The 13,466-nt window shown below is 40.5% G+C and overlaps 1 protein-coding gene across 1 annotated transcript in view; it reads right to left on the bottom strand.

Annotated features, from left to right (window-relative positions):
• LOC117828319 (calcium-binding mitochondrial carrier protein Aralar2) overlaps positions 1–8,858 on the bottom strand; it is a 32,347-nt gene extending 23,489 nt beyond the window's left edge. The window contains 6 exon segments of the mRNA XM_034705358.1: positions 931–991; positions 994–1,047; positions 7,817–7,867; positions 8,030–8,082; positions 8,533–8,670; positions 8,757–8,858. Coding sequence (XP_034561249.1) covers positions 931–991; positions 994–1,047; positions 7,817–7,834 — 133 coding nt within the window. The 5' untranslated portion in view covers positions 7,835–7,867; positions 8,030–8,082; positions 8,533–8,670; positions 8,757–8,858.
• Positions 8,859–13,466: the final 4,608 nt, after the last annotated feature.

The raw sequence follows: 13,466 nt of genomic DNA, 5'->3' as shown, positions 1-13,466 counted from the left end.
TGTGCTAACGCCTCGCACACCTACAGAAGGCTGGCATTAGACTTGTTTAAATCAATTAGGCAAATGTGAAATAAGCAACGAGTCCAAATGTCTTCCCTTTTCACCCCGGAGCTTCCAGGTATCAGGGTAATGCTGCCAATCATGTGCAAACACACATACACACATACAGACATACACACACACACACACACACACACACACACACACACACACACACACACACACACACACACACACACACACACAGACCTACCCACCCCCCTGTAAAATCTTCATCTCCATCTTTTAGTCGCCAACATTGCTCTCCACCTCCAATCTAACCTTATCGTCTTTGTGCAGTATTTTTGTTTGTGAGCGGAGGTCAGAGCGTCACATAAATAAAAGAGGAGTTTGTATGGAAACTTCTTTAGTGGTGCATTTAAGAGGAACATGCTCCCTGTTAGGACCAGCTGAATAAGTCTGCTTAAATGTCAAATGCATAGAAAAAAGCAGAGCTAGGACTTGAACTTTTATGCAAAGTTACATAATAACATCAGGGTAATTAATGTGTAAAAATCTTCACAACCTACACATAAAGTAAAATAACATAAATTAAGTGGGCAGCTTTTGTTTAAACGATTAAATACATTTAAAGGGACTGGCTTAAAAATATATGTAAGATCAGTAAAAATGCATCGAAGACAAGACAAAAAAACAACACATATTTGAAAGTGAGCATAAAATGTCTTTATGTTACATAAGCTACCATGGTATTCTAAGGTATGTACTTTTCTGCAAGCGCTACATAATTCCAGGTTTCCTGTAAAGCACTTTACAGCACCTACCCTCTGTATACATGCTAATGGTTCAGCAAGAAGCAAAGTACATGCATGCTAACCTGGCTACAGTATTACTTTCTCTAGCATGTAAATCAGTGGAAGGATTACTCACCAAAAGTGGTCACTTTGTTGTCCGCTCTATCAAAGAGCAGGAGGGCAACCATGAAGAGGGAGAGTTTGGGGCATACAGAAGTGACTGGAACGCTTTAACTCGTGAAAGGAGATCAACCTGAGGGGGGGGGGAGAAGAGCAGAGAAAGAGGAAAGAAAGTGAATAGCTGAACAAACTGTTTAACAGTGTCATTAAAGCTAATTTATTAATGTGGTGTTCATGTTTCAACTCCTCTGTATAAATACTTCATCAGCTACACATGTGAGACACAGAGTCTTTCATTTCATTGAGTCACATAATTCATAATAAAGTTACTCTAATGAAATTAAATATTGAATTAAAAACAAGCTCTTTTAACACTGGATTAAACTATAAACTCTGTTGTAATAACTGCAGCACAGTGGCAAACCAGCACACTCAGACAACCTATCAATCTGCACAAGGCGTAACTCAAGCAGCCTTTTATCCAGGAGTCTGTTATTCCATATGTAATGTCATAAACTCATCGAGTGTGACAGTAAGAAAATAAAACATTTTTAAAAAGCTCAGTGTGTGTTCCCGGTCTTAGCTGGCAGCTGGTTGAAGGAGGGCCAGTTTTACACCAGCAGAAAAAAAAATCAAATATGAAGTTTTATATTCAAGTGTGCCATTTTAAACAAGTAGACAGGCGAGCAGGGAGTTGGAAGTCAGTTGAGGAAACATAATTTTATTCAATATAACCGTAATACAATATGCCATTTCAGGTGAACGGAGGCCAAGGTGGAAAATAATTCAAATGATGGGAATTGAGTGAAACACAAGTTATGAGTTGAACATATACAAAGCTGATTAGCTCTGTCATTACACCACTTACTCTTTTTACAAGTATGTTATTGTCCAAACATTTTTCTGGTACACAAATGCATCAAAAACATAAACATCAGCATTGTATGAGCATTGCTGAGAGCCCCCCCTGGGAGAGCTCTACAGTGTGGAACTGGACCACGCAGTCTATAGCCTTTATTCAGTCTCTGGTTCAGTGTTGCCACAGGTCCATTATGAATTACACAAATGGCTCTGATAATTACAGGAGGGGTCAGTGCTAATGAGACATCCCTGAGCATCCATCTATTAAACCTATTTCAATTTACAAAGCAAGAGCATGGCGACCGAGGGAGGAGGGGTACAATGATTACATTTAGCTGTTTTCTGTAATTAATTATGCCACTGTTGAAATTTAGAGGTGTTTGTTTGGACTTGTGTTGTTAGAGGTTTGCATGTGGGTATCGATATGTATCCTTATATGTATTTAAGAGCAGAAAAATACTGCAGAGGTGAGTCAAACAAATGGAAGGATAGCTGTGCATTTGCAAAAGCACTGGTTATCAAAGTAACACCAGGAAAATATTCTTATATGTGGTGCATGCTAGAGATATCTGATAAAAGTGTGAATGCATGTTTAGATTACTGGCTTTGAAGTCTTTTGAATGTAGTCTGCAAAAATGCTCTTCCCTTCATCCTTGCATGGAAAAAGTCTCAGATTGATACTTGGTTGTGGTAGAGAAGGAAGCTCAGAAATACATACCTTTACTTTAGCAGAAATATACTTCCACTGAAGAAAAGATTTGTGTGTTGCAGGGAGTAAAAAAAGGAAGTAAGAGAAATATTGAGAGGGATTAAGTAAGCATACAGTTCTCCTCAGCGGCACATCAAATGAGCTGTCGTTGTTTCAAAGGAGAGACAAATTGTTTTATTAACCAAGGAGCTACCTCTAAAAAAAAATGCCCCTGCTGATTGGAAGGAGTTGGAAAGCGGCACAAAAGCACACTGCTGCTACCGTGGATCCACTGTTAAAAACAAAGCCAATACCATCGCCACTAGCGCTGATGGAATATTATCAAACTCTCCAATAATGATCATTCTTTTGTGACAGATGTACAGTACACTGTGAAATTATACTTCCGAGAATTGAATGAAGGAGTTAAAGCAGTGCAAAGACTCAGAGAGAGAAAGCAGTAGTGTTCTCACACAGAGCTGAAGGAAAAAGTCGGATTTCTTCTTTTTCACACGCATCAATTTACATGCACGCTGCTTGTCCGGCCTGTGTTTTCCCAGACGTGGATAATCAGCATATTAGTGTAACTGAGAGGGCTGTTGATGACGAAGGGATTGGACGACAGTTTAGAATCCAGACAAGATCCAGGGGGCATCTCCATAACACACACACGAGAAACATTCCCTGTGCTCGCATACAGCTCTGTAGCCAGGGATGAAGCTTATGATGGTTGATTAGCAGCGCCATGACGGCTGCGAAATGATTACCCAGAGAAGAGGGGAAGCCATTTTTGCTATGTAGACTCAATAATCAAATCAACCAACAGCATCTCCCAACCATCAACTGTTATGGCATGTGTCCAGGGCTGTCCGCTACATGTACACAGCCTAGGATGAACTCTGGAGACGGGCTAATGTGTGTCTGTTGCATGGCAGCTCTTCAGCTTACAGTGCGCTCACTTCACTCTGCGAGATTCTGTTAAATCTTTAAACAGGCGCAGACATATCCGTGACATGTATCAGACGAGAGATGTAACACAGAAGACATAAACAAGGACTTGATTCTGGCATGTGCTTCCGCAGATGACAGCTGAATGATGTTTTTGCTAGGATGCCAATACAAAGCAATTTAAACTGTCTGTGATACGTCAGTCTGGCGTTAAAACTCCACCCTATATCCATATATTTCTGTTTGTTTTTTTATCTTATCTTCGTCACCCGGCTTTTATATCTGTCTTCTCTCAGCAGGCGTCTAAATACACTCCCCTGAACCGGAAACCGGGCTTGGAAACATTGTTTACAAGTATCATAAATGCACGGTGTTGGTTAGGCCTCGGCTGATAGAGAGACAGCTCTCCTTGGTTGATAGTAGTGGGAGAGAGGGGCCTAGAGGGGCTTCAATAATCCCCTGTCCCTGGCATCTTGGCACTGTTACTGACAGCCTTCCACCCATTTACAGCATGCTTGCACAGACACACACACACACACCCAGGTGAGTGCTAGCTGCCAGTGTCTGTTCGGTTTCTCAGTGTGGACACCCACCAGTCCAAGTCCAGAATGCCCACAACAGCTGGCAGACTGCTATTTTCCCAGCACGCTCTCTTAACAAAGTTTTTCTTTCTCTCTTTTTTTTAAGAGGCTATGGGGGGAAGTGGGATTTTTTTCACACTTGAAAAGATGCTTCTATAAAAATATCTGAGGGAAGGAGGACTAGAGGTAGAAATGTACTGGGGAGTTGTAAAGAGCCACATGGAGGGAGCCCAGAGTGCATTATGGTTCATGAGAGAGAGTAAAGAAAGTGATGATTAGAGCAGGGGGATGTAAAGAAAGTGAAACGTGAAAAAAGAGAAGACATAAAGAAGTCGAGGGAAAGAGAATCACCTTCAAACCATCTAGTAGTTCTGCATGTCAGAGCAAACATACACACAACATTTGATTCCTGGAAATTGAGACATATACACCCTCCAAAGTCTCTCTTTCTTTCTCTCTCTCTTTGTATCCATCTATCTGCCTCTCTGTCTCACTGAGAGCAGCGAGAATAAGAGGCAGAAAAGTGATTTCCACATAACAGATTGTTACGACTGTCACTATATCCCCTGATTTACACAGTCACAGAGGGGGAGGCAGACAAATGCATTTTCCCTGTTTACATCCCCACACACACACACACACACACACAAACACACACACACACACACACACACACACACACACACACACACACACACACACACACACACACACACACACACAGACTGGCATGGAAGTGAAATTTCTCTCACACAGATACACTCTGACAGAAAAAGTAAGCGAGCACGCCGCCTGCCATCCGACCCCCTGCTAAATCTATTACCCCTGTCTCATCTTGTTGAAATGGAGTCCTACCTGGCAAAAACAGCAGCATTCGCACAAGCTTCAAATATACTACACTCATATACAAACTGAAACTTATTGTTCTCAAACAGATTTGCATGAGATTGTTCGAGCTGGTTGGAAAAAAAACCAGCCTCTAAAGTGGTTTGTTTTGTCTTGCTTGATGTTCTTTTCATAAGGTTCGCACTGATACGCGCTTGAAAAACAATGCATTCGAGTTTCAAGCCAGCGCTGGCGGTGGCACATCTCTATTTTTCTGCATTCATTTGTTTGTGTTCAGCAGACGCAGGTCTGCAGAATAATCATCTGGAGTCTTTGTCTCATCAAATCATTTCTGTATAAAGGTTCAGGAGGAAAATAACACATCACAAAGTATGAGCATCATAAGGCCGTTTTGATGTCAACTGTAGAAAAAAAAAATTGAATAACATCCAAACTCAGGTCTAAACAGAGTTTCCCCCCCAGTTTTTGCCCCTGTATCATTTCCATTCCTCTCCACAGAACCAAAATGAGGTTTAGATACAAAGCCTGGGCCATGGGTTCCTAATAGATTTACCCTGATGCCACGGCCACCATTTATCCTGCTCCAAAGCCGCACAATGCAACCGAGTGCTCCTGAATAGCATGGGCAATTACAGTGCATGTGTGTGTTTTTTCGTGAGTGTGTGTGTGTGTGTGTGTATGTGCAAGCGCATTGCTCTCTCTTTTCCAATTCCAAAACCCCCACTACTCCATCTCACCATTCTACACACACACACACACACTCACTCACTCACTCACACACTCATGCACCTTAAAGCAGATGTAATAACACGAAACTACGCAGCCATGTGCACTTTGGTCTTTGTAGAAGCCCAGGTGGTTACCATGGCGATGTATTTTTTTTTTTCTTTTTTTGACTTACCCTAACATTTTATTACCCATCATTATGTATCATTAAATACATACATATTAATGTAAAAAAAACAGGGGTGATGGGGATGGAGGGAGGAGTAAGTGTGAAATTGGGGGTATATCTACAAAGAAGGAAACACCTGAAAGAGACCTTTGGTGGTTTGATGTCTCTTTGCAGTAGAATTCAAATATGAAAATCCCTCTGTGATTTTCTTTCTCACCAAAGGATTCAGTCAGAGGTTTGTTTACAAAATGCAAAATAACACTAGAAAGGGAGTCCCACAGGATCAAAGGGATACATAATACATGTACTGATGGCTTTAATAAGAGTCTTTCATAAGCTTGCTACTTTGCAGTTGGCTTGATATTAATGAGAGGAGACTAATTTGAAAGAGAGACCCACCACAGCAATTTCACAGTCAGATAAGCAACTTCTGCCAGAAACATTTTCAAACAGCAATGATGTTGATCCTCATGAGACACTGTGCTGCTTTTATTATTTTGCAAAAAAATTGTAGCTTTATATTTCCCTAATCTATGACTGACACGTTCCTCCATATACAATGGTAGTTGTTCAGTGAGTACATCCTCCAAGATGAAAGTATTTTCTAATGCATTGCAGTGTCATGATTCAGACTCCAAATCCAAATTTGATGGAAATAAGATTTTTAATTTCAATGATTGAAATACAAAGAAGGATTGTTGTTTCTCCGAGTGTTTGTCTCTCCATATCCATATATTTGCTGAGACCAAAGGCCAGAAATAAACACTCCAATACTACAAGGTGTAGCTTACACAATGGTCACTTCCAGAGTCTGAGACAACAGCTAAAGCATGAACCAAAACTTGAAGGTGTTGGGCATAATTTTGCCTTCCTCACAAGATTTGATGGTCTAACAATGACCTCTTAATGACTATTTTCAAACACAGAAAGGATTCAATTGTCTGCCCTTTTTTAAATAAAAAAATAAGCTTTTCCCATGAAGCTGTTTGACGGCAAAGAAAAATGAACTAATACACCCATACACACAGTTATATATAGTGTGATTAAGCCCAGATTTGCAAACTGCATCCTCAACTAAGGTGCACATTCTGAACATGCTTCATACATGTGTATTGATTGCTCCTTAACACCCAGATAAAACATCCTAGTATGAAAATTCTCTACATCCTATATGGCCTTATGTATGTGCTTTATCTCATAGTTATGGTTTGACATTTTGTCTAAAGCAACAACAATGATGTTACCAATGTTCACCGATGTTACATCTATGGTACCCTATAAACTGCAGCAAAAATGGCAGGGAACAGCATCTAATCTAAAGGGACTTGACCTGCGAATCAGAGGTGCTAGTTCCCTTCAAAGTGACTTGAATCTTGAATTTAAAGCTCCTGTGGGGAATTTTTGGTTTGTGTAATTTTGGCGCCCCCTGTGGACAAAGCAGTCTTTACTGATTTTGTCCTGCAAATGTGTAATGAGTGTTACTCGACTAAAAATCTCATCCTGCTCTCTTTTAACAGTTAAATGTTTTACTCATTAAGAAGCGTTGCTGTGCAGCAATAGACTGTATAATAAATGGAAGTAGTCTCCATGATGTCATTTGTTTGTTTCTGAAGCAGAGTGTTGAAGCCTATCGTCAGCGGTTGCTGGCTCAACCCAACTTTGGTCGATCTACTATGAGACAAAGACGTGGATTTGAGGTTAGCCTCTTTGCTAACAGCCACAGGGTGCCACCTGTCAGTCAAGTCAGTCATGCCCTTATTAAGGCAAAACTTGTGTATGTGGCTTCCAGTGTTTCTGCAGCCAGCCTCAAGCGGATGCTCCATGAACTGCAGTTTTTAACACTTCCACATTGGCTTCATATTTTAAGACCGGAGGTTGCCGCTTGTGTGGAACCAAGGACAATAGGCTGTCCTATCCTGTCTTGAATTCTAAGCGTACCAGCTTCTTCATTTTTGTGAAACAGCAAATATCAAAAGACAAAGTTCAATACTCTAAAACTTTTATGTCTGATAAAGCACTTCTGCCAGAGAGTTTGTGGCCTTACGGTAGCGGTGTGTGTGGGCATGGAAAGATACAAACTTACACAGTCTTGTGGCGACATGAAGCACTTGTCATCCTTCTTGACACTCGAATACTGTAAAGAGAAAAACAGATACAGAAACAAGGATGCACGCTGAGCTTTAGAATTTGATAAGAAAAAGGAAACACATATATCGAATGACAACAGAGAAGCTTCTTTTATAAAAAGAAGCACACACAAAAGAGAAGAGAAAAAAATACATAGGTGAGATCCTACCTTTTCAAAAAACCCTTTCTACTCAGTGGGATCAGCCCTCCTAGGAAGAATACCTGCAAGACAATAAGCAACGTTTTTTGAATAAAGCTTTCAAGCACACAAAGTGAACCCAATGAACCACTTTGCATTGTGCATCAGTTCAGAAATGCTGTAGAAAAGTACATTCATCTAGAGATTAAAGATATATGTAATACTATTGGGACAAGAAGAAGCCTGATAGACAAATACACTACTTATTCCAACCAAATGGACCTCAATATAATGGAATATCGAATTTCAAAGGTCAGTGTCAAGGTGTTGAATATATCTACTAAACATGATCAAGAAAAGGGAACCTTAACACAAAACAACTGATTCATTCGTCATGTAGACACAAATTTACTTTAAATCTAATTTTGGAGGCAGAAATAATTACTTGAATGGAATGTTTTTTTGACATCGTCTCTCGAGATTATGCCATAGCAGTTGTGATAACATAAAACATACACAAAAAAGAAGCTTACAAACGCAGTAATTAAGCCAAGGGTCAAGTGTGAGGGTGTGAAATGACCGGTGTCCGTTCACAATGGTTGCAAAGCCTCACAGCACAACTACATCTCCTCTAAAACTCCAGACGGAGGCGGCTGGGACCTGCGGAGACACTGCAGAAGGAACTGACATCACTGACAAGTTACAACTCCCATGAGAGAGCAAACACTTTGCCTATTTGTTAAACTTGTTAGCTAACCTTTGCAAATTATTTGCAGTTTTATGCTCATGAACATTGATCTGAAATTGTTGAACTATTTTCTAATGCAGTCTCTCACAGAGTGATAAACCTCTCCCAATCTTTACTTCTGAGAGACTCAGCCCCTCTGGAATTCCTTTTTTAAACCCAGTCATGCTACAAACCTGTTGCAAATTAACCTAATTAGTTGGTGGTGTTTTTTTTTTATCATGCACAATTTTTTTTTAAAAGCACTAAATGCAGCTGCTGAACACAATTTTAAGGTGAGCTGAGTCAATCCACCTTACTGGAAAACTTGAGATATTAACCTGTCCAAAACAAAATGATGCCTTTTTGGCTTTTCATAAGAACTTAAGTTCAAGTAATTTTAACTTTTGTTTGTTTTACAAATTTAAAAACAAATTTATAACTAACTCTTTCTTTCATTGCCCCAAATTGTTAGCACTTTCTGCTATCCACTTCCCTAAAAAGTGGCAAAAAAAGTAGTTCAACAACTTTGATCACTTTGCAAGTTAGGAAAATATTTGAACCACTGGCAAACTGTACACAGGTTTCAACTGTTAGCATAATTACATGATTCCTGCTCCTCCTAAACATTCAATAGTTTTAATACTATAGTGTCATTGTGGGTGGATTTGGTGACATAACTATAAATACCACTGAAAACTTCTAAAGCAACTGCTGGAAAGGCATAACGTCTTAGTATTAAGAGAGGGGCCTTATAAGTATAAACGCACAGGGGACCATGAGCTCATAAACTATGCATGGTGATCGTGCAATCAAGTAGATCATATCCTTCTTAAAAACTCATTATCATACTCAGTAGAGTAGTTGTTATTGCACTTTCTGCAATATTCTGTCCAAGCTGTATTATTGAACATGGTTATTTCAGCAGGGGTTTATTCTTATGCACACTGAGTCTGAACTATACTAGGTCTGTGGATGTCAGAATAAAAGCCTTAGTTCCTTCCTTAGAGCTATTCTTTCCTCGCAGTAAATGGTTCCTATACTTTATTTCTAGCTTTTTCCAGCCCATCTGTGCTTTGTGCCAGGAGGGAAAAAGGTGCGGAGAGAATTTCATGACTACAAAAGCAAAGGTTAACATTACTCACAGCATAAAAACAATTTAAAAGGGAGCAAAAGGGCTCTAATGGCCCGACAGTCTTCAAAGAAAATGTATTTTGCGCTCAAAATAATTCATAGCTTTTTGCTGGTGGCTTTTCAGCTTCCCGGAGACCCAGCATGAACCACTGTATTTTTCCCAGCAGGCTCTCTGCTCCTCGCAAAATGGCCTTCGCTAGGGCATACCTCACATCCCCTCCAAATATTGACAGCAGCGAGTCCATCGCTTATTGGAAAAATGGCTGTAAGTAATGTTTTATCAGCCGATGCAATCTCAACACCTGTATTTTCCCCTGTCATATGACAATATTTGACAAGATTAATGATTTGATCCCATGACATTTTATTTCCCATCACTGTCAATCTGCCAGCAAACAACTCACTTACTTGTGGCATTTTGGTGTAGAAAGCATGCAGCAGCATTTGCTTTGCTCGTGTATTATTCATGAGCTGCAAAATTTGCTTGAGACATGTAAACTACAGCGTCTAGCAGCTTTTGACATGAAACTCTTGACTGTTTATTGAAAAAAATCTTTAAATATTACCTGCAGTGAAGTGATTTAGCTTTTTCATGACACCATGCCAGCTTCTATTTTAGTAATGAAACCCACAAGGGTTGCTCCAACCGCCACAGAATAAGAGGGTAATAATGATGAACCTTGCAACCTTTGAACCTCAGTGGCTTCAGGGGTCTCCTGCCCATGTCCCCAAGGGCCCACGCGTCCTGACAGCTTGAGCGATGAGTGGCGGACGGCTGTCACAATCCGCCGCCTACTATTTTTAACCCACACTTAACACAGCCTCACACAGGCCCGAGCTCTAAACAAATGATTAATAGGGCACTTAGGGTCGCCCCATTGACCAGTGAGTTCCTATTAACAGCCAATAACGGAGGCCCTCAGGGGTCAAAGGTTTAAAGACTTTCTAATAAAAGTAACAGAGACATGGGGATGTGTTTTGGAGGAGGAAAAGTTGTGTCTTAGTTTGAAATGCTGACAAGTTAATAATGCCTTCTCAAATGGCCCTACCGCAGTAAAATGGCCAGTTTGTTCTTACTTTTATAGCTATCATCTGTCACTCACTCACATCTTTTTTTCCTGAGTCGTCCTAAATGGACTGAAAGAGCTAAAATAGCTGTACAGTAATGTGCTCGCCAAGGCTTTATCCTCTTCCCGACTCTTTCTTTTCTTTTTTGCTTGAATCTGAATTCGTATTGTAATTTTAGGCAGGAAATGCCTAATGGATTCCCAAAGATGTATTCATGACATGGTAATGAGATTCAAATTTGTAAGACATTTTTGACCTGAAAAAAGACGCTGCTTGTCTGGCGCTGGCTTTGTCCTGTTTTCCACAACTCAAGAAAACCATTTTTCAGTCACTTTCACTATTCCTAGTGTCATTTTTAAATGACTGGTTTGTAGACAAAAAGCCAAAAAGAGTTACAATTGGGAAATAACCGGGGACTACATTGTTCACTTACTGCCAAAACAGGGTTTTCTGGGCTTGATCTGCAGAAGTTGTACTGAATTGTCCTGTTACATAAATCACAGAAATAATAAATAACATGTGTCAAAAAGAGCAACCCCAGGAGCATGTTTATAAGGAAGCAGTTCATTTTAAAATACAAATTAATTGACAAATATAGCCTGCAGTTCAAATTGAGTCAACTGAAATAAATCTTCCATCTGCCTGAAATATTATGTATTAACAGAATAATGGAGTTCACTCTGTTTGCATGGTCTCTGCAGTTCATCCAACCAACAACAACAAAAAACTGCCTCTTATAATTTACTTTCATTCCTCCAATCAGCCAGTTGTCAAACACTATCCTTAATCATCTTACAAAACATGCAGTGCATTAAAGTGGCATTCTTGTAAACACCATATCTGTAATAGCGTGTGACAGGCCGGCCTTTGTTTACACCATAATAACTGGGTGTTTGAATAACTTCTCAATGACTTTAAGTAACCAGCCAGACTTACTCTGCTTCCATTCAGCCGTGCAGCCTGATAACCTGGACTGACGTTTGGCTCAGAGTGAACTGCGGATAATACCAAACAGTAGGGCTGAATGGACCTCTCAGTCATTTCCACCTGTGGTCCTGAGACATGGGAGAGCATTTCCTGCCCACACATTGTGGATGCGGTGTACATCCGCTTGTCTCATTATGCAAATGTTAACGTGTGCATTCATAAATATGTGAGAGATGTGAGATTAACAACACTGCAACCTAACAGAGGCGCATGCATATTTTACTCAAGTACAAGTACAGAAACTTGTGGGGGAAAAAAGACTCTAGTAAAAGAGAAAGAACTTGATCAACTTCTTCACTGAGGTTATATAAGTAAGTAAAAATCAGCCCTCTGAAGGACTTTTCTTCTGGCTGATTCTGAGAAGAGAAGATTGACACACAAGTCATATTTGGGCAACTTGAGAAAAAATCACAATAGCTACTTACCCAAGAACATATACTGTACTCTCTCTCCCTCTTCTTATCATGATAACATACATTATATGTAGTTTCCTCATCTGTCATTCCAGTTTTTTCGTGAAGCGTAGGCCAAGGAATCATCTTTTCTGTGTTATTTACGATGCGTTATCTATTCATGTTATTGTCCCATTAGGTTGAAATATGTCTTGATGTTGGGAAGGAGGGAAGTAATGACGCAAAATAAAAAATAATGATTATTGATTCCTCTGAAATTAAATACGTTCTGGAAATGTAAGGAGTTATGTTAATATATAGGGGTAAAATTGGCCAAATAAATACATACATAAGTAAACTATGGATATCCTAAAAAATGTAGTTGGACATGTTTACTCCTCTTCCATCTAACCAATTATTCATTATTTGAAGCACTAGCTTGGCATCTGCAGCCTCTTTTTCATCTGCAATGAAACTCTTCTATACCTCAAGGCGGCCTGTCTTCGCCGTAGCTTCTGGAAGAATCTGTTTAGTATCTTTCAGCTCAGATGAAGCGCAACACTAACCATGCTTCGGGGCATCTGGGCTGGGCCGGGGGGCCAAGCAAAGCAAGGAAAGGGGTGGATGGGAACTTTGAGATGGTCCAGACAAGCTAGCAGGCAGGCTCAAGCCTCTCCTCCACAACAACAAGGACCCACACCGAAGCACGCTCAGACCCTGCAACCTGAGAGGGCACAGAGGTCCTCAAGCCTGCCTGGGTTTGGGGATAAATGAACCCAGATGCTTGCCACAAACACAGAGCAGCTGGAGGAAAGGAGGGCGGGGGAGACAAGGTGGTAAGGACCGAAAAAGAGAAGACTTGCCTCCTTTTTTCCTTCGTATTCCCTGGTTGAGGCAGTTATCTGTCAGATTCCTGCGCTTTCTCATAACCACTTATCACAGAGGCCTCCGTGCAAGGAGAATTGTGGGAAATGATCAGAGAGGCATTTGTCTTTGAAGGAGACTGGAAGCAGCGGCAAATCTTTAAGTCCTTTCCTGTTCCCCTTCCTGTCAAGCTGCCACCTGGATGGAGAGAGAGAGAGAGAGAGAGAGAGAGAGAGAGAGAGAGAGAGAGAGAGAGAGAGAGAGAGAGAGAGAGAGAGAGAGGGAGAGAGAGAGAGAG

The sequence above is a fragment of the Notolabrus celidotus genome, chromosome 16 (genome assembly GCF_009762535.1).
Source record: "Notolabrus celidotus isolate fNotCel1 chromosome 16, fNotCel1.pri, whole genome shotgun sequence".
Classification (NCBI taxonomy): Eukaryota; Metazoa; Chordata; class Actinopteri; order Labriformes; family Labridae; genus Notolabrus; species Notolabrus celidotus.
This window is presented reverse-complemented; position numbering and strand designations above follow the sequence as displayed.